At 37.6% G+C, this 25,175-nt stretch overlaps 1 protein-coding gene across 2 annotated transcripts in view; it reads left to right on the top strand.

Annotated features, from left to right (window-relative positions):
* Nucleotides 1–23,576, top strand: part of LOC139971135 (calpain-9-like) — a 30,278-nt gene extending 6,702 nt beyond the window's left edge. For both annotated transcript variants that reach the window (XM_071977351.1, XM_071977352.1), the window contains exons 2-19: nt 717–875; nt 1,283–1,352; nt 2,284–2,536; nt 4,876–5,125; nt 6,461–6,561; nt 6,765–6,842; nt 8,544–8,698; nt 9,584–9,747; nt 11,146–11,357; nt 11,787–11,832; nt 12,469–12,537; nt 15,241–15,298; nt 16,111–16,169; nt 17,148–17,216; nt 17,999–18,077; nt 18,991–19,107; nt 21,060–21,103; nt 21,505–23,576. In XM_071977351.1, coding sequence (XP_071833452.1) covers nt 726–875; nt 1,283–1,352; nt 2,284–2,536; nt 4,876–5,125; nt 6,461–6,561; nt 6,765–6,842; nt 8,544–8,698; nt 9,584–9,747; nt 11,146–11,357; nt 11,787–11,832; nt 12,469–12,537; nt 15,241–15,298; nt 16,111–16,169; nt 17,148–17,216; nt 17,999–18,077; nt 18,991–19,107; nt 21,060–21,103; nt 21,505–21,525 — 1,995 coding nt within the window. In that variant the 5' untranslated portion in view covers nt 717–725 and the 3' untranslated portion in view covers nt 21,526–23,576. The remainder of the gene's footprint in view (nt 1–716; nt 876–1,282; nt 1,353–2,283; nt 2,537–4,875; nt 5,126–6,460; nt 6,562–6,764; nt 6,843–8,543; nt 8,699–9,583; nt 9,748–11,145; nt 11,358–11,786; nt 11,833–12,468; nt 12,538–15,240; nt 15,299–16,110; nt 16,170–17,147; nt 17,217–17,998; nt 18,078–18,990; nt 19,108–21,059; nt 21,104–21,504) is intronic.
* Nucleotides 23,577–25,175: the final 1,599 nt, after the last annotated feature.

The raw sequence follows: 25,175 nt of genomic DNA, 5'->3' as shown, positions 1-25,175 counted from the left end.
ATTGCACCAGATCGCATATAAGGACCTTCAATTGTTCAAAAAATTCTCCTTACAACCCTGCCCCATATCAATCGCAAAATGTGCTCCCCCCCCCCCCCCGCCCGCCACTTGCAAATTCCTGGTTACATCGCTGTGCACGACACGGTACTACAATGGCAACATATGCGTATGGAACGCGAAAGAGTTTGTCGTTTGGTACAACTTTTTGTACATTACTAAATTATATGATATATCAGATTTTAGTTCAACATAGAGTACTCTCATTTTGACTTTCACAAACGTCTCATGAACCCCCTGGGATGGACTCACGCACCCCTGGGGGTTCATTTACCCCAGTTAGGGAACCCCTGTTCTAGATAGAAATTCTCACTAGCTAAACGCTACCCGTCACTTGATAAAGCTGGCCATTCACGACACTCTAATGACCATGAAGATTTTTTACTCTTTCACTCGGGAGAACATACTCGTGCGGATTGATACAGACTCTGCTTGCCACCTTATGCACTTTCCCATGTGTAGCCCTGACATATGCAACTCTATTGCCATGGTAGTTTGAATCATATTTACTCATTCAAATAGTCGGACACAGGACGAGGATACTTGAAAGGGCTGAAAGTGATACTTGATGGGAAGTGAATAAATGAAGACCACTAATTTTGGTTCATAGCTTCAAGGGAAACATTTAAAATTCCTTTTTATTTAATTGTTTTATTTAGAATTTCATCATGTCGCTCCGACGAAGTTATGACAGTATCCGCGAATACCTTCGAAGGACCGGTACAGAGCTTTACGAAGACCCTGAATTCGAGGCTATCGATCAAAGCCTGTTCTTCAGCAGGGCACCTCCGAGACCCTTCGAATGGAAAAGACCTGGTGTATGTAAACAATTTATATATATATATATATATATATATATATATATATATATATATATATATATATATATATACAGATATAAACAGTTCAACGTCGTAGCCAATGTGTGTGTGTAAGCGTAGTGGCATTAGACAGGGAGGGGAGGGGTTGGTGGAGAGAAATTGGAGCAGGACATCGGTAAGTATAGAAAGCCTGAAATATTCGTTTCGTTGAAAATTTGTTAAATACTGACCTTTTGTGATATACTGCCATTTTGCTGGATTTTGAGGTTTCTTTCCACAAATCGAAGTCACATGTCCCACTGACCTTCCAAGTTTTTTACTCCACCCCGTGCCCTCAACATTGAACCCTCTTTCACCACCCGTCTGTCAACGATGTATTTATGATAAATATTTCTCATCTGCAGGAAATTGTCCATAATCCTTCCTTATATGTTGGTGGCGCCAGCAGATTAGATATAAAGCAAGGGATGTTAGGTAGGTAAACTTCCCAATTCCATCGCTTGGTTAGATTCGACCTAACCTATACGCAAATTCCAACAACGTTAACTCACTATATTTTATACCTCACATAAACCCGGGAACAACAGTTGCAATGGTAATTGTTAATTTTCCTGATTAGCTACTCTCGGAGGGTCACCCATGGTGTGGTACCCCAGGATGAGGTCCATGACTGAGGAAGGGGTATGAACGTGACCGTGTGTGTGGGGGCGGGATTGTGTGTCCCATATTGTGTCAAAACCTCCCCCCAAACGGCTACGCCGATTGCCATCAAAGTCGGTGTGAAGGTACCCCAGGGTGAACCCGTGTGTCTCGCAGGTCCCCCGAAACCAAAGGTCATAGGTCAAGTTTAGTGAAAATCTATTTTCTCCTTGTTTCTATTACCCCCAAGGGGAAAGATTGAATTGACATGGAATCTTCACATGTATAATAGAAATGTCAAGTAGGCTACTTTCAAAATATGTGGTTGTCATGGGAACCGAAGTCAAAGGTCACGTGGTTAGAGGTCAAATGCATGTTTTTATAATAATAAATCTAATAATAATAAATTGTTTATGTGGAATCATGGTTTGCTGGCGATGACATATGCAACTCCGTGGATTGCCCTCTTGTTTCATTTTTCACGCGTACAACGCACTTCCAACATTTTCACATGCTTTAATTTTGTGCAAGGGTACTGTACTCTTGATCAGTGTATATATATATATATATATATATATATATATATATATTTATATATATATATATAAATATATATATATATAAATATATATATTATACATACGTGAGTATGTATATGTTTATATGTACATGAATGGATTATCCTTCATTTATATGACGATTCATTGAGCCTAACCATGCCACCAATCTTTTTGTCAAAATATACGTGATATTATTCGCTCTATAGGAAACTGCTGGTTTCTGGCAGCTCTTGCTTCCCTAAGTCAGCAAGAGAAACTGCTCCATAATGTACTACCACCCGACCAAGGATTCGACCATGATTACCAGGGAATCTTCAGAGTTAACTTTTGGTACTTTGGAGAATGGAGGGAAGTCGTTATTGATGATCGTCTACCGACTTACAATGGAAAATTGGTGTTTACGCATTCGCCACAAAACAACGAGTTCTGGTGTTGCCTGATAGAGAAGGCTTATGCAAAGTACGAACGATTTAATCTATGTTTATGTTTCCGCCCTAATGTGTGTATAGCCTATGTCTGTCAATGTCGATGGCTGTTTCCCTTTCTCCGTCTGTGTTTTTTGTGTCGATGACGATATACCGTTATTCGTTGCTGTATCGCCATCAGCTTCTATATTTGTATTGGTATCAGGCAGTATTTGCAGTTTAATATCACAATAACAAGACCTAAAAAAAATGGTTGGCGTTATAGTATTTGCCTAAATTCTGTTGGTCGGACATCACGGATTATTCCGTGACCTTAGTTAAACCGCAGCGAATGAAGTGAAAACATGTAGTGGCCTACTTGTTTAGCTACATAATTGTGCCTAAATATTGCGAATCATTAAGAATTACTCACTACGCTTTCAGAACGTATAAAGAAATGGTCAAATGCTTTACGCAACGAACGCTATATAGGCATAAGCATGTCAGAGAAAAAGCGTGATAGAACTTAATGACGGGTAGACTAGGTATTACTTATTGGATTACTTGAGATATGATCTATTGTAAGTTTTGGACTAATGAAAAAAAAAAGATCAAAATTTCGTTAAAACCATTTCGTATATACACACAATTACATTTCACTACTCCGCACACTATATACACAGTATTTCCACTTCAGCCACATGACTTAATGCAAATTTGACAGGAAGTGACGTTTGTGCGACAGAGAGAAAAAGACTAGTCGAATAGGTCTCGCACCACAATTAATTGTTCTATTGACTTACACACTAAACTCGTCACTTTCAAGACCTGCCAAAGCACAACTGGTATATCCTACCCACCACATGATAGCTGAGATCTTAGCCTATCAAGGCACTTGCAAACTTCCATATCATGACCGTTTAGATTTTGAGCTAGAAGAGGAGCAAGTTTAGCATATTGAAACCCCACCCTTCAATTTGCTCGCTCGGAGTAATATCAACATTTAACATAAGATTTTCTAAAATGGTTTATATCACCTTCGATTCTCCCTATTTTCACACCATCTGTACTTTAAATTATGCTCTTTCATATAAAGGCAGAACAAACAATGACAGTAGTTGATAACATGCTTAAACAAGCTTTACCTTAGGTACTTTTACCTCTTTTCTCTGACAATGGTTAACCTTTGGAGCGGATGAACACTACTCTAATTGTGGTGCGGTATACCTTCACATCGCGGATACTGAGACAATAATAAGTCACTCGACTCCGTAGTTACATATTGTAAGTGAAACGCCATCCCTATACCCCCCCCCCCAAATATATTAGAACCAATTTTTGCTGACTAGAAACAGATGAAAGTGGTTTAACTTTCACTAATCAGAATATGACGTCGTCTAATTTGTCTATCACCACTATCTATTCATAGGCGTAGGAGCCTGATTTGATTTGGGGGGGCTGTAACGACTTGCCCGAAAAATATAACCAAAATTTTTCGCGCGCTACGCGCGCGTTCAACATCTTAAAGCAGCATTTTGCGTTTGGTCGCCGTTTTCTACTTTTTTGACATGTCCATCAAGTTTTTTACATATATCAATCACAAAACAGCAAACTAAGATATTAGCCAAGAAAATATCTTGGAGAAAACAAAGTTGAAAGTTGCAAATTTTTCGACTTTTATGCCACCATTTGAAGTAAGATATAAATAGATAAGCTAGTTATGTATGTCGTTATGGCATAGTGGAGTCAGTGCGGTTGAGAAAAATCATAGAAAAGGACGCAAAATGCTGCTTTAATGTGCTATCATATAGGCATTCATCGGTTATTACATCACATGCCGATAACCGATGAATGCCTATATGACATGCACAATAAGATGTTAAATGCGCATGAAGCGCGCAAAAATTTTTGTTTTATTTTCCCTGTTATTACCCTTCCATATTGGTTATAATTATTGGGGAAGTCGTTACAATAATAACGATAATAATAATATCAGTTTAACCATTGAAAAACACATTGCAAATTATTCTTCTTTCCGTAGGTGCCCGAAAAATTCTCAGCATATTGCCCGAATTTTCACCCCCAAAAAAATGAAAAACACATTGCAAGTTATTCTTCTTTCAGTAGGTGCCCGAAAAATTCTCAGCATATTGCCCGAATTTTCACCAAAAATTTTGGGTGGGGGGGCTGCAGCCCCCCCAGCCCACCTGCCTCCTACGCCTATGTATCTATTAATCTTAGTCTTTCTTGGAGCATTTTTAGAAGCTTACTGAGAACTTCGATAAAGGGCATAGGATACTTTCAGAAACAGCCCTTAGTTTTGGCATGATAATAATTATGTTACCTGCAGTGACCTTCATAATAACTTGTTTTTTATATATCGTATTAATCAAGACTTCATGGATCTTACGAAGCACTGAAAGGAGGACAGACATCAGAAGCCATGGAAGATTTTACCGGAGGACTATCTGAATCCTTCTCCCTTCAAGACCCTCCACCAAATTTATTTAAAGTCATGCTGAAGGCATTCGCTCGTGGGGCGCTGATGGGATGCAGTATCCCTGCCAAGGCAAATGAGATAGAGGCAAAATTGACAACTGGGCTTGTCAAAGGACAAGCATACACTGTAACGGCTGCGACAAAAGTAAGACTATATAGGGAACTTGTGCGTATCCATTTTTTGCGTATGTTATGTTACGTGGGAATTTGAATGACTTATGTCGTGTAACATTTATCATGGAGTAATGACTATACCTATGGCGCATTAAATGATGACTAAAAGGAAGACTTTTTTGGGGGGGGGGGGGGTAATTTGATCTTTTAAATGAGATGCCTACATCGTATTATGTAACAAACTTAATTTTAATATGAGCTCTATGTTCTTTTCTCCATTCAACTAAAACTGAAAACCACAGTTACGCCCAAACACAATGATCAACTTGCATTCTTTGTTGATTTGTATTACATTCAGGGGCGTAGCGAGCGGGGGGGGGGGGTGTGGGGGGGTGTCACACCCCCCAATAATTTGGTCGCTGTCGGCAAATTTTGGGTCTGTCGGCAAAAGGAGAAAAGGTGAAGAGAGCGGAAGGGGAAGAAAGAAGGAAAGCTGAATAGAGAAAAGGAGAACGGGAGCTTCTTCCGTGCCAAATTTGACTGAAAATATGCACCAGATTGCATCCAAGGACGTTTCCAAACTAAAAATTTTCCAAAGGGGAGGGGTAGACCCCCTACCCTTAGACCCCTCCCCTATTTCAGTCACCACTTCCAGATCCGTCGGCAAATCAAATTTGACTTAAAATATGCACCAGATTGCATCTAAGGACGTTTCAAAACTAAAATTTTTCCAAAGGGCAGGGGGACACCCCCTCCCCTTACATCCCTCCCCCATTTCAGTCACCACTTCCAGATCCGTCGGCAAATCAAATTTGACTTAAAATATACACCAGATTGCATCTAAGGACGTTTCAAAACTAAAAAATTGCCAAAGGGGAGCGGGAGACCCCCTACCGTTAGACCCCTCCCCCATTTCAGTCACCACTTCCAGATCCATCGGCAAATCAAATTTGACTTAAAATATACACCAGATTGCATCTAAGGACGTTTCAAAACTAAAAATTTTCCAAAGGGCAGGGGGACACCCCCTCCCCTTAGACCCCTCCCCCATTTCAGTCACCACTTACAGATCCGTCGGCAAATCAAATTTGACTTAAAATATGCACCAGATTGCATCTAACGACGTTTTAAAACTAAAAAATTGCCAAATGGGAGGGGGACACCCCCTCCCCTTAGACCCCTCCCCCATTTCAGTCACCACTTCCAGATCCGTCGGCAAATCAAATTCTCCACACCCCCCCAACAAAAAACCCTTCGCTACGCCCCTGATTACATTATTCCACATATAGGCATGGATTAGAAACTTTATGTTTGTCTTACTTGATTAATGATTGACTGATTTGCTTCGATCTTTTTGCTTGTAAAGGTTACGGCAAGATCAAGAAGTGGCGAAGAGGAGGTAGAGTTAGTCCGTGTAAGGAACCCGTGGGGGAATGAACGTGAATGGACCGGATCATGGGGTGATAAGTAAGATTTTTGGTACTTTAAATTCCTAATGTTCCTCGTGCGGAATCAAAAGTACCTAGTTTCATAATTAATATTTCTATACTCTCAAGAAGGTACATAATTTTAAGTGATTTTTTTTTGCATATGAATACATAGGTTAATAATATAGACAATAAAGGTACATCACATATGATCCTTCTCTTCTTTTTTTCTTGCCATCATAGGTCACCTGAATGGAGTCTGCTTTCTGATGAAGAGAAGCAAAACATTGGATTAACGTTTGACGATGACGGAGAATTTTGGTAAATAAAACCTAATAAAAATGTTCAGCAGTTGACTTCATTCGGGCACGGAGTCAGAGAAGGGAGGGGGGCGGAGATGCGGGGGTGTACACCCCCTATGGACCCCACCAAAAATTAAAACTAGTTATTAGCACAACTGTGCGTTTGGAATTAACTTAACACCTAACGTATAGCCTAAGTAGAATGTATCATTCCTGAAGTCTACAATCTTCTTTGGTTATATGATGGGGAAGACCCCCTAGACTCCCTTAATTGGGAGTCGGCTTTAACGAACACAGGTCTATACCTGTTCCTCTTTTGGAATTATTGATACGCCCATCAAAACTCTCTTACCTGTCTCCACACGACATATGCATTCTTGAAAGGTGTTGAAATCGTGAAAAGGGACTTTCAGAATGCGAAGATTTCACACTATACGAAACGAAATCAGTTAGATTCGAAAAAAAATGAAAAATTCCAACGGTTTAGCAGAATTTTAGACAGGAAGGAGGAGGAAGTGGGCGTTGTCATGGAAATGGGATCGAGTGCTAAATTGTAACCAATTTGGGTAGGCTAAGCTAGTATGGATTGCATTTATCTTATGGAGACAAGTAAGTATTTTCGTTCGAAACAATTTAACTGGACAAGTTCTGGTGTTTATCTTGCTATCATTTGTACTTAAATGCAGGATATTTGTTTATTCGATGTGTACTACCGTTATCCCGAACCGCGATTCGGAATTTCCGAACTTTCTGCATCATTCATAATTTTCCTTTTGGAAGTTTCCGTCTCATATAACAAGCACGATAATCGCGAACTACGATTTTATAAATAATTCAAAAATGGTTAAAAATACCAACAACTACTATTAAAAAATACATAAAAAACCAGTACTCAGAAACAATTATAGTGTTACTGTCATCGCAGATGAATAGGGCGCTACCTTATTCTGTATGGGCATACACACCTAATGTAGCCAACTTACATTAACAAAGTTATCCACGCTCGTGAACAACAATTTACGGGGTAGTTTGGTTCTATATACATGCACTGTCGTGTACATTACGTGGATCAGCTGTTTGTTTCTGTTACATCATTGTTATGTTAACTCCTAGTAAGTGTAAGTTGATATTTCATAAACATATTTATCCTAGGGAATACTTCCTTAACAATCCCAACAATCATATTTAATCAAATGAAAACTCCTTTAACCATTATGAAATGGTCAAAACCGCTTTTAACACAAAGCTCCGAACATAAACCCTACTATCTACAATTAATGTGAGAACCTCTTTTCACTCTTGCGTTAATATTACTAATTCAAACCCACAGTACAGTGAAAGAGAACTATTGGTATTCCTCCTACACCCTTTAATTCCCTCCTTATAGTACAGATGAGTATGAGATGGGAGCTGCTATACCCCTTGTATGAATATTCACATATGCTCTATCAAAGCATTCCTCATCCCATGTGTACCCAGCAGGTTCTTCCATTACGCAATAAGGGGGGGGGGGGGGGGGGGTTAAAGCACCAACTTTCCAAAACTAAACACAAAGTAGCCTATCATCTAAAGTGGTTACACAGAAGAACATGTAAAGTAGTTATGCAGAAGAATCACCGTTTTGCATTATTGAAATTGGATATTCTTTGCGTTAAAGTTCAACATTTGGTTAATTTCGTAGAATATCATCTATTAATTATGTATATTATCTGCTATTCAGGATGTCATTCAATGATTGGACAAATAACTTTGGTACGCTTGAGATATGCAATCTGGCTCCATATCTTGATGAAGGGGAAACGCACATGGAAATGCAATTACATAAAGCAAAATGGAGTGCATCTTCATCGGCTGGAGGTTGTCGAAATTTTATTGGTAAATACTTTTGGGAGCTTGGGTTGGGTAGAATAAATAGTAAATAAATACGATGAATACGTAATTCGTCATTCCTGATCCCCCGTCCAGCCACAAAAAGAAGTAGTTATTAGCGCAACCTTTTATATTGACCTACAGGTTTATATACTTTATTGCCTCAGAATGCACCATTTCATGTTTGATTAATTTATAGAGGACCCCCCTCGCCTTCGACGAAACCCAGGGACAGGCCCCTCTTGTATCCAATGAATTTGCGATAACATGTATATCTATATATGTATGTGTGTGTATATATATATATGTATATATATATGTGTGTGTGTATGTGTATATATATATATGTGTGTATGTGTATAGATATATATAAATATATATATTTAATGTATGTATGTATGTATGTATATATATTTATGTATGTATATATATATGTATATTGTATGTATATATGTATATATATATATATATATATATATCTATCTATATTGATATCTATATAGATATATATAGATATATATATATATATCTATAGATATATATATATAAATATAGATATATATATATAGATATATATAGGTATATAAAGATATCTATAGATATATATAGATCTAATATATATAGATATATATATATATATATATACACATACATACACACCCACACATACACACACATACATGCACGCGTATATACCTAAGCTCATAATTAGATAAGAGTTAGAATGTTGCGATGACAGTGACAATGGCGATGACGGTGACAAGGACAATGAAGATACAATGACATCAATAACAATGACGATGAAGTTGACAATGAAGATGACTATGACGATAATGCAGACCTTTATCATATTTGTTATTGTTTAAATTGTATTTTGTTTCCTTCCTGCAGACACCTTTCATCGTAATCCTCAGTTCATATTTAATGTAGCTGGAAGTGACGAAGAGGAGGAGGAGGAGGACAATGCTGTTGTTATTTCATTGATGCAAACAGAACGTAGGAAGATGAAGAAGTCGGGTCAAAAGATGCTTACGATCGGGTTCTCCATATACAAGGTAATTTTTAAGGGTCTGTATATGTTAGGTTCCTCTTAAAGGCATTGAAGACTCGCCCCAAACCGCGTGCTGCCATCTGTAAAAAAGGTAACTTTCCGTTACTTGCAAGTGAAGTTTTTTCCTTTGTCGCTACAAAATGCAGACAGTATGAAACGTGATACCTTGTTATCTTTAGCTGGACCTGGGATGTCCATCTCTGTATCGTTTATACACTGTGTTGTTGGTATTAACCGCAGCTGTATGTACTGACTGTACACTAGTGTCTAATTACCGACGGTAGCAAGCTGTGTGTGTATTTCCTGGGATCGGTGTTGGTGTCTAACACTTCTGTTATACCTCATTCGAAACTAGGTCTGATTACCGGCATGAGACGTTTCTTTGTGCGCGAGTCTTCAATGCCTTTAAATTAAGGCCGATACAAGTTGGTCCTATCAATGTTTACGGACATTTTATTATCTTTGAATCAATCAGAAACAAAGACAAGTTTACGATTTAGGATATTCGCTGCAGCCTATACAAACTACAGCGACTATCAAACTGCTAAATTAATTCAAAACAGCATAAATTGCGAGTTGATATTATTTGTGTAAATGCGAAAGGGAACAGGACCAATTAAGGTTCGAACTTGAAAGACTACACTTTGGTAGGTAGAAATAAATTAATAATGTGCGAGACTATACCTTTTGTTTTAACGTGTTACTCGCCTAAACAGTAATGGTTTAATAATGCACAAGTCTATATATATTTTGTGGTCTATGCGGTTATCAAATACCTTTTTAGGAGAAGACGTGAAGTCGCATACCAATATGTAGGCTACCTATATATCCTTAAATGCACTGGAAGCAGATTTAACAGTAATGAATAGTTCGATCCGATTTGAGAGCATTATGTGCAATTTAGATTAAGATTTACAATGTTCGTTAAGGTAAATATGTACATTAAGAAAGGCTTTCCAGAATTGGTGTCCAGAATGGACTTGTACAGTTATTGACACAACTGAGGTTGTTCGATTTGTGGAGGTGTAAAAACATTGCAGTCTATTTGGTACTTCGAGGAGTTACCCCTGATGCAAAAAATATAATTGTAGACCAGTATAATGAAAAGAATATATACGTACTCCTTTTTTTTAAATAGTTTAATATATCTTGGGTCGATTTTTCTCTCTCTCTGAAAAGCAAAACAAAAACAAAAACCAAAACCAAATGGAATAGGCGGATACCAGTAATAGGAAAATAGTGACTGTAGTACACATTTTGTAAAACAAAGTCACCAAGGATCTCACCTATACCCCTTCTCTCGCGTTGATAGTTGTACTATATAGCATAATGTAAATTGTATTAATTGAAACTAAATCTGCACAGTAGATGTTTTTTCCTGTTCTCTCATTTTTGATCTCAGATCGAAGATGGCACTGAGGTACCGTTGGACAAAGAGTACTTTATGTATCATACGTCAACAGCCCGAAGCACAACTTTTATCAATAGTAGAGAAATAGTCGATCGTTTCACATTTCCGGCTGGCAAATATTGCATCATACCATCTACGTTTAACCCACGCGAAGAAGGATCCTTCATCCTCCGTATATATTCCCCCAAAAAGAATACCAGTGGGTAATGAATTTGTATTTGTTTTATATAATAATAGACAGACAGACAGACAGACAGACAGACAGACAGACAGACAGACAGACAGACAGACAGATAGATAGATAGCCACTGACCATAAAAAATACAATGGTAATTGGGTAAAAAGAAGAGCTCCAAAGTCAAAACAAAAAACAGATTTAAAATATAAATGGAAACCAGGATGCAAATGTTGCTAAGACATTAAACACACAGTGCTAAAAAAACGTCAGGTGTGAAACTCACTGAGTAGCAATATGCTGTAATATATGTAGATATATTCAATGGTGGAATAGTGCTATAATCATGATTGTATTTCTAACCATATCAACTACATGGTCTGATTGTTAAGGTCTACATATTTCATTGCTTAGATACTCTGTACCGTATTTTTATTCTTTTTAAATTATTTTTCAGTTCTGCAGAAGGCCCATCAACTATGGACCATCCACCAAAGCGGAAGGTATCTGAAGCACTGTCATGACAAAATCGAGAACCTTCGAATAAATCTCCAATCCAGTCCTCTCCCCATACCCATCCCTCTCCATCTCCTCTCTCTCCACCTCTCTCTTCATCTCTCACTCCAGCCACCTCCAACCCCACCTCTCTCTCTCTCCATCCACCTCCACCTCTTTCACCTTCTTGTCTGTCTCACGAAAATCATCGATTACGAAGGTGTAGTCTATTGAGTTAGTAATTAAAACTATACATTCACTGCAACATTGATGAAATATCAAATGTTATATGCTCCCAATTCAAACCTTCATTTTCAGCTCACGAATGTAATGCTTGTCACATGATTAACAGTCATATACTTTGCTTTTAAAGAGCCGATTGAAAATTCAGATAATCTGTAATTGTATTGTCAGAAATCACACTGCCTAACATTTTGTACAAAGATTGACTTGCACGCATGGTTGTGTAGGACTGTATTATAGAACATGTCTCAACACTAACATTTTGTCGATAACTTTATCCCTTTAATATGTATAGCCGTGATTTATTGTTCAATTTATCAAAGAAAATGTATATTAAGATTATGAGGTAATGACATCCTTAATTTTATAATACATATATTTCTCTTTCATGTTCTTCATAGATCAGTCCGGAGGAACATAGTGATGTGGACTCAAAGTTTAGGCAGTTTTTTGACAAGTTAGCAGGAGATGTAAGTTGAAAGATGAAACTAACAGCGTTTTGTTTTACATGATTATCATTGGTGTGGCCGAAGTGGGTGGGGGTCCATGGGTAATTTCAGAAACTCTCGGATAGAAAAAGGGAAGGCCAAACTCGATGGCAAAAGAAAAATAAGACCTGCGTTTAACTACCCACACGTTCTGTTATGTACCTGTAAATGTTTTATATCGTTAATATTGTAACGTCTTTCTCCAAAGTACGGGCTGTTTGAGCTTAATAATAATCTTCAGCACATATCGAGACAACAACAACAAAGTCGGAGAAAAGGATGATTAATAGTATATCTCTAATTTATTCATGACCTCGATCACTGGTTTTTGATGGGTAGAGATGAAATTTAAATCACAGATTTATGGCAATGGCTGACTTTTACAGAGATTACATATTAATAAAACAAAAGAAAATAGAAATGATGAAGTAAATTGTCTTCCTTTTTACGTTCTAATGGGGTTCATCTTCACATCAAAATTCTGCTATTCGGCTCTGTTTACATTTAGTACACTTGACTTCAAAGTATAGTTGCAAAACACGCACGCACTTTCGCAGTTGGGCACTTGCACAGTATACACACTTACGCACTTACGCTCAACATTTAACTATAGTTGACATTAACTTATGGAAGCATACACACACGATTTTGCTGGGACTTGCTCGTTAAAACACATGCAGGCTAAACGATACTAAGGATATCTTAAAAATAAACTTAAACATTTCAATCGTTGCAGGTATAGATCGCTTAACAAAAACAAATCTTTGCGATACACAACTGAAGTGTAGATAAAACGTATGTGCAAACGAAGGATAATATTACTCACGGATTAACACCAATTCTCTCTCACTATGTGCTTGGAATATTGAAACATTAAAAAGAATATCTGCGACGTTCGTCCACCTCCAAAATATGACCTAACTTTTATGAGCTGACAGTGGGGCCGGAAATCACCATTTTCGAACCCCCATAAAAAGTTTCAACAAGTACTATGCCCCTTAACAAGACACCCTCGCTTCTTGCTACACGTTGAGTAACGATACCATCCATAGAGATTCTTAGTTGTACGAGCAGTTCTCCCGTCACCCATACGATATACCGTACTCGATTTCCCTTCCTTAAAGGCATTGAAGACTAGGCCCAAACCGCGTGCCGCCCTCTGAAAAAATAAGTTCACTTTCCGTTGCTTGCAAGTGAAGTTTTCTTCTTATTGCTACAAAATGCAGACAGTAATGAGACGTGATACCTTGTTATCTTTTATCTGGACCTGAGATGTCCAACGCTGCTATGTACACTGTGCTGTGGGTATTGACCCAAGCTGCATGTATCGACTGTACATTGTGTCTTATTACCGACGGAAGCAAGCTGTGTGTGTATTTTCTGGGATCGATGGTGGTGTCTAACACTTCTGTTACACCTCATTCGAAACTAGGTCAGATTACCGGCATCAGACGTTTCTTTGTGCGCGAGTCTTCACCCCCTTTAAAGTTTAACCTATACAAGTCATGCCAAACACATGTGTGATAACACAAATAAACCAGTTTCTAGGTATAGCAACTTAGAGAAAATAAGCGCTTCCTCGGTCTCTGCATGTCTCCTCTCGTTATGAGCTTTAAACTAATTAAACAATACTACGCTACCACTCGCGATGGGGAAAGCGTCTCCATGTTTGGGGTGCTGTGATCGGACAATATTTTTATAAACAAGGGGGTCAGTTAGAGCATGGAGCTATTTAGCTCCATGGCTAGAACCATTGGCTGTTCCTATACCGCAACTCGTGGAGTCGTACGCATCCGCTCTACGCTACTTCTTTTGGGGGAGGGTGGGTGGGGGTGGGGATATACAATTGCAGACTTCTAGGCGTCAGCGGCGGGTGGAACTGAGGGAACGCCCAATCTTACGACTATAAAGTTTCACGACCAATTAGCTTAAAGGAATATGGTATTTCCATTGCAATATATACACGTTCGTAGCCACTGGGATCAATGGAACAAGTGCCTCCTCCCGTCCTGCAAATTTTACATTTATAATACAAGCATACAAAGTCGGATACATACATATAGTTAAAATGATGGAAATGACAGCACCATCTAAGCCTTCTCGCCAAAACCCCTCGACTAAGGCCCCTCCCCAAAACGGACGTCAGCAAACGTTTGTGTCCCCCCCCCCTCCTTAAAAAATGTGATCATAACAGAGGGTATATCCTATATCAAGGTGCAAAGAAAAGTCATATCATGTGCAAACTCATATTACCTGATTGGTGATAGCATCATTTTGCATCTAAGCCCCCATACCGAAACACTTTTCTATCAAAAGGGGAAGGGACATCTTCCCCTTATATCCCTCTCCACCCTGAATTTCCAATTCGTAACAGGGTAGAGCCTATATAATGACAAAATACAAGCGTGAAACTTATATTCCCTGACTCTTCAAAGGAGGGGGTTGGCTGTTCCTTCTCACACCACGATTTCTGGCTAAGCACCTGACGACTGTTTTTTTTTTTAATTAAATTGTTATTAAATTAACTAATTGAATTTCAGATTTTGCAAAGTCTATATGAATGTTTCATGCATGTAAACTGGATACTAGTTTCGAAATATATTTCTTTCCTTCTGAAAATCACTATCAAATTTGAAGCAAATCCATATTTCATTCAACACATAAAATAATTTATATCTTTCCCAGGATGAAGAAATTGATGCCTTTGAATTACAGCGGTTGTTCACTTCGGCATTTAAAAAAGGTAAATATGTTCAAATTAATGCCCGGGAAGTTCCAGTGCAAAGAATAATGCTTTAATAAATAAATCAGGGACGGATAACCACCATTTTGCATAGGGTAGAAGAGTGATTTCTGGAAAATTTAGCCTCTTTTTTGAGACCGACTACATTGAATGAAAGAGCAACTTTCCGAAAAGTAGACCATCAAATGCCTGCAATTGATTACCTTAATTCCGAAACCTCAGAAAGACCACACACTTGTAAAAACGCCTGAGAAAATATGTTTATAAAATGTTGACTATAAAATTGAAACAAAAGACTTAAGAAATGTAATCCCCTCTATAATCAGTCCAAATCAAAAGGGGTTTGCTAATAATAGATTGATCCCTCCCTCCCTCCCTCCCTCCCTCCCTCCCTCCCTCCCTCCCTCCCTCCCTCCCTCCCTCCCTCCCTCCCTCCCTCCCTCCCTCCCTCCCTCCCTCCCTCCCTCCCTCCCTCCCTCCCTCCCTCCCTCCCTCCCTCCCTCCCTCCCTCCCTCCCTCCCTCCCTCCCTCCCTCCCTCCCTCCCTCCCTCCCTCCCTCCCTCCCTCCCTCCCTCCCTCCCTCCCTCCCTCCCTCCCTCCCTCCCTCCCTCCCTCCCTCCCTCCCTCCCTCCCTCCCTCCCTCCGTCCGGCCGCCCGTCCTACCGGATGTCCATTTATTTATTTATTTTTTCTATTACGGTCATTTGTGTCAGAATTTGTATGAATTTTCAATGTTTACTTCGTGCTTGATTAGTATTTATCTTAATTAAATGTCACTGTTCATTTGTGTCTTCTATCACATCTACTCTCAGAATTGGATGGGGAAACGTTTGCGCTATCCACCTGTCGAATCATAATGAGTACGCATGATGTATCCTTTGAATAAACAACGTTCACCTGCAGTGTAAATTGTGTGACTAGTTGTGTATCTTCAAGTCTCCTGTAATCATTTTAATCATTTTTAATCATTTTAAACATTTAGTCGCATGGCCACTTGCTGTACAATCACTACAATGCGAACATGGTATATAGAGCGATGCAAGTATATAGCCTATATACTGTATGACTACCGCAGTATACTCCGTTGGGTTAAGACTACACCTATGTGTGCAAAAGTTCTTGTATATACAAGTAAACAGTTCTAACTTTCAAAACTTCATTGCAAAATCTTTGCTAAAATACTCGTTGTATCCCCTTTTGTTGTCCATGAAATGAACGATGGGTGTAATTCTTATAAGAAATAGCGTTCTCTTGAGAATAGGCCCAAGCATTTAAGAGATAAAAGAGAGATATAAAGGGAGAAATAATTTTTCACTGACAGTTCAGCTCGCAAACGTGCGTAGTTGTGGTCGGGTCCGAAATATGAAATGTGGTTTTTACTTCTCTACCGTGTCTCCTCTCAGATCATGCGCTTTCCTTGTTTCCTAAATCGAAGAGGTCAAGTGCAGAGAGGGGATCGGCAGGGTGGGGGGGGGGAGGGGGTGATGGGCGCAAAGTGTCAAAACTGTTACCAATTGTAGTAATTAATTTAGGTACAAAGAAATGCATAATATACGGGAGAGTGGTAAGTATCGTAGTTCGTATAAAATTTTCCTCATCTTCAAACCTGTAAATTTTGGTAAAGAAATAGACTTGTACCACCGTTCGTACCCATTCCTTACCTTCCTTCAGAATCTATCATTCTGAATTGTATAACACGTGCATTAGCAATTACAGAGTTGGTGTCACTTTCGCTCGTTAATTCACAAAAAGAAAGGGGAGAGAAACTTCCACTTTCATAGTCTGAATAGGGGAAAGACAACGAATGCATGTATTCATCGATTGATATTTTCCTTACAAAAGAATGAAGCGGGATTTTTCTGGAAAGGCGGACTTCGAAGAATTCAAAGAAATTTACATGATGACCAAACAGTACAAAGTACGTGAGGATATATATGTACATATATATATATATATATATATATATATATATTATATATATATATATATATAAATATATATATACATATATATATATATGTATATATATATAATATGTTTGTGTATATATGTTTGTATATATATGTTTGTATATATATATATATATATATATATATATATATATATGTATATATAAATATAAATATATATATAATATGTTTGTATATATATATATAAATATATATATATATATATATATATATATATACAAACATATATATATATATATATGTACAAACATATATATATACGTGAGGATATATATGTACATATATATATATATATGTTTGTATATATATATGTATATATAAATATATATATATACAAACATATATATATATATATATATATATATATTTATATCGTCGCTCTATGGGTGCGTGAAACCCAGGGTAGCAATATGGTGTAATTTGTATATCTTGTGTTACATGTGATATTATTGCTCTACTACGGTATTGAGCACTCTCTGCTACTACTGATTATACTTACATATATATATATATATATATATATATATATATATATATATATATATATATATATATATATATAAATGAGAATCGTAATGAGTTGGAAAATCAAGAACAGTGAAAAAACTTCCAGCAACCTTAAACTTAAATTTCATTCAATAAATAGGCTAATATTATACATGTGAATATATAAATGACATTAATTAACTTATCAAAATATGTAAGACATGCATCCTTTCTTGGTTTACAGAGCACATTCGTAAAATACGACCATGATAACAGTGGGACCCTGGACGCGTACGAACTTAGAAATGCCTTGTCATCCATAGGTATTGATTTCCTCTCTTCCTTAACTTGTGAACTTAACTAAAAAGGATGCACTTATATACTTGTATTTTTGTACAACAACTTTCGTGATCAGAGTATATTGTTTCTACTGTTTGGCGGTCTTTGTTGCATATACAGCCATGTGTGTTATCTGGTGGTGACAGCGGGACGCATCCCCACCAACTTTTTCAGTGGTGGGACATGATATACCGTGTCCCCACCAATTTGTCTTGACCAAACGCTGCATTTCAAATTCCCCTGTATTGAACTTTGGCGCAGTTTGATCCAGGTTTGTGCAAATGACATGCAGCAGTTTTCATTTTATTATATTTATCCACAGTTGTTAAATATTGGACGGAAACCGCATTTGCGGCAGTCTAAAATTGTTTTTAAGGGAGAGGACCCCAGACCCATCGAATACAAAAGTCTACTTGGATTATTTGTTCCCTGATTTTTTTCCTGCAGACGCCCATGTATTTCCCCCAAACTAAATTTCTAAGCCATGAGATCTAAAATTTAAGGAGGTTTGGTAGCATCATTGGGTCTGGGAAGTGTTATTTCCGGCGATCTGGGGGATATATTTGCCCCCCCCCCCAAAAAAAAAAATCCATGTAAACTACGCGCGAACCCATGGTCGCGCTCCGCTTAGATAGTATTAGAGAACAGACAGTACGCGTCCCCACCATTATCCAAGACTGATCTGCGCCCATGATGTGTATACATATACATACGTAAACAAACGTCATTGCAAGCTATTGGTCACCGAGGTATACGTGATATTGGCCTTCGACGTTCTATAAACCAAAAACTAAATCATTTACATCGATTTCACTATTGTCAATTTGCATTTTCTCATAATGATTTTCACTATGTAACAGTTTATAAGACACATAAGAATTATCGTGTATATTACAGGCTTCAAGCTGAGTACATCAACGCTGCTTAATTTGGCTCAAAAGTTTGCCAACAAGAAAGGCCGCATTAACTTGGAGGACTTTCTGGAGATTGTCTGTCGGGTGAAGCGAGCGTTTGGTAAGAATTTTATAGGCTAACACTTTGCCTGTTAGCTAGTGTTCTCTCTCTTTTTTCAGGCTGACTTAGTACTTGCATTAAAAAAATATGATGTAATTAAAAAGATAGTATTAAAAAAAGGATGTTTACATAGTGGAAAATATTTAACAGTAAGTACATTCCTTTTACTTTTGCCGATGTTTCCCTACACTCCACAAAAATGTTGGGCAAATATGTTACCCAAACACTTGGTATATAGACTGTTATATGCTATCAAATTTGGGGAAAACTTTGCACCCTAAACAAACGTTAAATGCAAAAAATTTCTCACCAATTTATCACTTTGGGGTTTACTTGTTCTACGTGTTTATACTTGTTTGAAGGCAAAGCTTGAATTAAAGTTGGTTGGATATGCGTACACAGGTTTGGGTACAATATTTTTTGATCTTATTTAGAGTGTATGCACTATTATTTCAGTAATAATTTCGATATATATACTGACACTTGTGTCTTAGGCCCCTCTTACGCTAAATCCAGGATCCGTCCCTGGATCGATAATGATATATTCGTGCATATTTGTATAATATATAGGATTTTAGTCCATCTATGTTCGTGTAAACAAATATGTTATTATGCTATGGAAGATTATTTACGGTTGTGTGACGTTTGTGTGTAGGCCTCAACAGTCTTAATTCATATGTCGTATTAGGCTAAGATGCAATATACAACAATGCCACGAAATTGATAGTAATTTTGACCAGCCATCGAGTATAGATACTATTCGAGATTATCTTGTGTAGATTTGTTTAAGACAGTGAGTGAAAACAATTTAATTCTATTCATATATCTATAAAACAAAACCCATCGTCTTCCAAACAATTTTCAAATTAACTCTCTACATTCATGCAACAAAACATAAATGATATATGTAAATTTGTCTACTGTTGCTTTATTGTTTGAAATCAAACTTTATCCAAGTTATAATGGACTTGGATTACTCTAAATCGTGACAAATCGCTTGCTTACAAACAAGCCTATATAGGCAGTATTCTACAGATCAGCTTTACAATGACTGTTATCTTTTCAAAGTAAAATATCAACATAAATATTTGATTTTGGGTGCACTGTTTTCAATTAACACGGCAGTAATCTGCTTCATTGTGACGGTTACATCGTGTTCCCCATCCATCCACCAAAGTATCATGTGTATCATTCTGGAAAGCCTCGAAGCAATTACCTCTTTCTTTAGTAAACCCATTATAAAACAATGGTAAATTACTAAAAAAAAAAGTATTGCTATTATCATATTTGTCATGACTCCCCTTAAGTTCTCATTCAGCTTGCACTCTCATGAATTCCAAATAACTTGAAATCCAATCTTGTGAATATTTCTGCTGAGACACACACTAAGTCTAATTCAGAATTGTTTCACATTTCGTGGTTTTCTTGTTTAAGGTTTTTTTAAATCTTTTTTACGGTTTATTTACTATTTACTTTTTGTTGTTGTGTTGTAGCGTGGTATTTTTTTTTAAATTCTAGTGTCCATTATATCATGGAGGTAAAACAGACCTCCATGATCATATGTACATATGGGTGTTTTCTGTATCAGACACCTGTATTAACTTTTTTTGTCAATGTTTATAAGAAAATCAATTTTTTGAATATGAATAATTGAATTGAATTTGATTGTGATGGCAACAAGATCATATTTAGGCCCAGCTAGAATTTGCTTCTTCAAACAATCGGCTCGTCTCTAATTCCTAACTTTTTACTGTTTAAATTTAACTTGTTCATATTTTGACACCGACTTTAACTGAATGGTGAACTCTCATATGACATGCATGCATGCAGCATGTCAACCCCATTAAAAATTCATTCGATAAAAGTTAGCTGATCGAAACCATGTTCGGCGTGTGCGCACGCGTAGATCGTGACTATTATAGTCATCGTTTTCCGTCTTTCCATCATTTCAGAATCCTACCTCTCTTACCAAGGAAGGTCTTTCACCCTTGACGACGTAAGTGATTACTTTCGAATGAACTATTTAAATTTACAACTTTTGATTTTAAGTTCAACATCTGATTCGATTATTTCTCAATTGTTGACATTTTTCTCCCCATGGAAAGCGATGGCAGCTTTGTACTCCTATATAGACCAACTTCCTACCTTCTTGTCACGAGAGTTTCACGGTGTACCATCATAGATTTCTTTGTATTTTAAATGAAAACAGAAAGTAGTTAATTTCATGACATGTATAGGCCTATACTGGTAATAAGATTCATGCATAGAATATTCTTCACATTCAGCTCAAGACATCCGTTTTATTCGATTGAGGATTGGTTGCCGTCTCTTCTTCAATCAAATAGTGATACTTTCAAAATTTTGTTTTAAATTGTCTTTGTTGTGTTTTGCCTACAGTACATCGTATCATCGGTTTGATGAAGTTTCAGTTGAAACGAGATGGCTTTTGAAGAGTGGTTTACAAATATCAATTTGGAAAGTGACTTTTTTTTTGTTTTTTTTTCATTCAGTTATTAAAATGTATTTTTATGGGGTTTTGTTTTCTTCAAATTAATAATCTTCGTGGAAAAGGGTTCGTTAGTTGTATGTACCATGTGCATTTGCACTCGATGGTATGTTAAATGTTATACGCATGAACAGAACAGAAAACAAAGGAGACGAAAAAGAAAGGAAGGAAGGAAGGAAGGAAGGAAGGAAAATGTCTTCAAACTTGTGCATATATCGTGTTCCGGAAATAATTGATTCATTGTAATTACTTATCGCAACTATTGCATTTTGAATATGGTCTTCACTATATATATATATATATATTGCTTTTGGTGTTTGAAATTATTTTACCGCAGAATTACTTTTCATGAATTAGGGTATTATAACTTCTGGACATTATCAACTAACCTGCAGTTTCAACGAACATGTTTTGATGTTATATTTTATTTTCCTTGTTTTAAAGCTAATTTAGTTTAATGAAGCATAAATACATTACATAAAGTATCGGATAATTGCATTTAGAGCGTATAGTATAATAGTATAGAGAGCAGAAAGGTAAAATTGAAAAGACAGGGAAACACGAACTAAAAAGTAAAGCCTAAAAAGTAAAAAACTCAAAGTGTTTACTGTAACAAATACACTTTAATAAGTGGATGATGCGGGCCTTTTATAAGGTGGTGGGACCCGTGGGTCCCGTGGCCACGTACGGTGGTAGATGTATGCAATAGTGACCTGTAGATAATGGGACTTGTAAGATTTTTGGGAATCGTATATCTGGGGAACTGAGTGTGTGGGACTTTTCAATGGTTAAAGGGGTTAAACTGTGTATATGAAACTCAAGGTCAAGCTATACATGCACTCAACGCGATAAATAGATGTCATTTTCCATGGTATGGTATGCGTCTGGAGGTATATACACCATACAAGGGCGGCGGAACCGGGGGGCACAGGGGGCAAGTGCCCCCCCACTTTTCCTCAGGTTAAAAATGTGCCCTTTTTCTACATAAAAATTGAGGTGTCTCAAGTTAGCAAGAGGCCATCTGTGGGGTTTGTAAAACCAAAAATTTTCTTGTACGCTCCGCGCCAACCGATGGTGGCGCTCCGCTCAGATAGTCGTGTATACAACTTTCAAATCCTGGCTACGCCCCTGACTTTTAATGAATTTCTGTGGGTCAAACTCAAAGCTATTTCGAATGGAAAAAAATTGTTAAGATATTATCAAGAAATAAACTCTAATTCGGAAGATTCCTACATTAGCAACTAGCATGATTTCACCTCATTTTTTCTCAAAACAAAACTTGTTTCCCAATTTGCGCATTGGATATTGCAGTGCTAGTATGCATATTTTCCTTGATGGAGTGATGTGTATACGCAAATAAGATACTACAATAAGAGTTATAAAGGGTACTAAATATAAGGCTGTATCATTCCAATCGAATTTCTGCAAAGTGCCCTTTGATGTCGGTGCCCCCCGCAGATTAAAAGTGCTTCCGCCGCCCTTGACACCATATAATATTCTCAACTCTAAATTCTCCATATAATTCTCCATGTAAGACTTGTGGGAGTCGTATCATGATAGGGAACTGTGTGGGAATTTTCAATGGTTATATGGGTTAAACTGAGTAAATGAAACTCAAGGTCAAGCTATACACTCAACACGATAAAAATATGTCATTTTCTATGGTATGCGACTGGAGGTATATACACTTTATAATATTCTCAACTCTCAATTCAGTGTGGTCTCTAGCTAGGCCTTGCAGAGGCTTTTCCACAGATAAAAGCTTACCCCTCTTTAAATATTTTGGTGTGAACTACGAGTTGTAGTCAAGTTTATACAATTGTCATGCATGAATTTATGTTAATTGGTTTCTTGAATTCTTTGATTGGCATGATAAAAGGGTACTAACTGATTAACTGGTCTATAATCAATACAATATATAACTGGTCTATAAACAATACAATACATAACATTTATCTTGTTGCTTTCTTTAACTGTTGTAAAATGGGATGGAAATTGTGGGACTGTATAGGGATTTTTCCAAATTTTATTTAAGAAATAGGATACATGTATGAGTTTTTTTTCTCACAAACTGGGGGGGGGGGGGGTACCGCTTGTCAACTTGCTTTCGAATTTCATAATGACCGGAAAAATCAATGGAACAAAGTAGCACCATCAACTTGTCCTGAGGGATTGAATTACCCGTTTCCCGCTCAACCCCGCTTTGCCCCTTTCCCCCGGCAGTAAATAAAAAAGACAATAGGAACATGAACTACCAATTAAGCAGTATAATGGCTATATAGTGACGGGAGCTCCATCAGAATCCAGCTTTATTGCATTATCAAAACGACCTAAAATGAATTGTTAACTTATTTCAAGTTTCAAATCAAGGATATTCCGGTAGCATACATATTTGAATGCTCACAAAATTGCTAGAAATTTAGATTTAGTTAATAAAAACACCCCTCTTCATTTGGCTCTATATGTAACACCATGAAAGGTAAACATGGCAATGTGTACATCATGGAAAAAACCACTACAAAGGAAAGGTGGAAATCATTTCCTATAATGGCACACAGTTTCGATAGTTCCTCACATTCGAAACAACCAGACGCGGTCTTTTGATGGATGGGTGAAGGCGGGGATATAATTGTTTGTGTTTATAACAAGAGATGCTGCGCTGAAGATGACGCTTGAGTTTGAACGTTTCTAGGCCTATATGCACTGATGTTCATGCACCGACGGTTATCACGCAACATATGCAGACGGACGTTAAAAAACAAAACAATTGGTCGTACGTAATTATTGTTGGCTCAAAATCACCGTGACTGGACGACGACCTCGTGAACACAAAATTCCCCCAAATGATAATTAAAGATTACGAGTTTTACGCCATCTGTCATCCTGCCCGGACCCAAAGTTCTGGCAAGAAGTTCTGTTCCTCAATCGAAATTTCTCGCGAGAAATGCTGTCTCTCATGAGTATCTACTCGCGAGAAGTTTCTCGCAACATTTTCTCACGAGAATGTAGATTTCTCATGTGCCCAAAGTCTCACGAGAAATTGTTCGCGAAGAATTCCCGTGAGGAATTTTTATAAGGGGACCTTCTATATATAAGAGTCGGCTTCGATGACCCCAGTGCACCCTTTCCTTTATAAACTCCTTTATTAGCCTGTGGCCCAGCTTCCACGAAAGTGCAGCCCCTTACCTTCTTCGTTCGGGGAAATTGTTGAATTCCTTTCCCCCTCCCCTCCCCCACCCCCAACATGCACACACACACACAGTGGCGGACTGGCCACACGGGCATTTGGGCAATGCCCAGTGGGCCGGTGGACTGGGGAGCCTGGTAAAAATTACAGCCCATTTTTACACACGGGCTGTGTAGAATGATATTTTTAAATGTGGGAATCAGCTCATGAAATCACAATGTTAGTTATAGTAGGCTGTTAGTTCGTAACAAAAGAACGTGCTATTGGTAACCCGTTCGTGCTAATGGATTTTATTTAGGTTTTTTCCATTTTTTCAAGCATGTTGTCACAATATGATTGAAAAACTAAATAAAATCCAGTCAAAAACATATTTTT

The sequence above is a fragment of the Apostichopus japonicus genome, chromosome 8 (assembly GCF_037975245.1).
Source record: "Apostichopus japonicus isolate 1M-3 chromosome 8, ASM3797524v1, whole genome shotgun sequence".
NCBI classification, from domain to species: Eukaryota; Metazoa; Echinodermata; class Holothuroidea; order Aspidochirotida; family Stichopodidae; genus Apostichopus; species Apostichopus japonicus.
The sequence above is the reverse complement of the archived record's forward strand: the minus strand, read 5'-3'. Positions and strand labels throughout refer to the sequence as shown.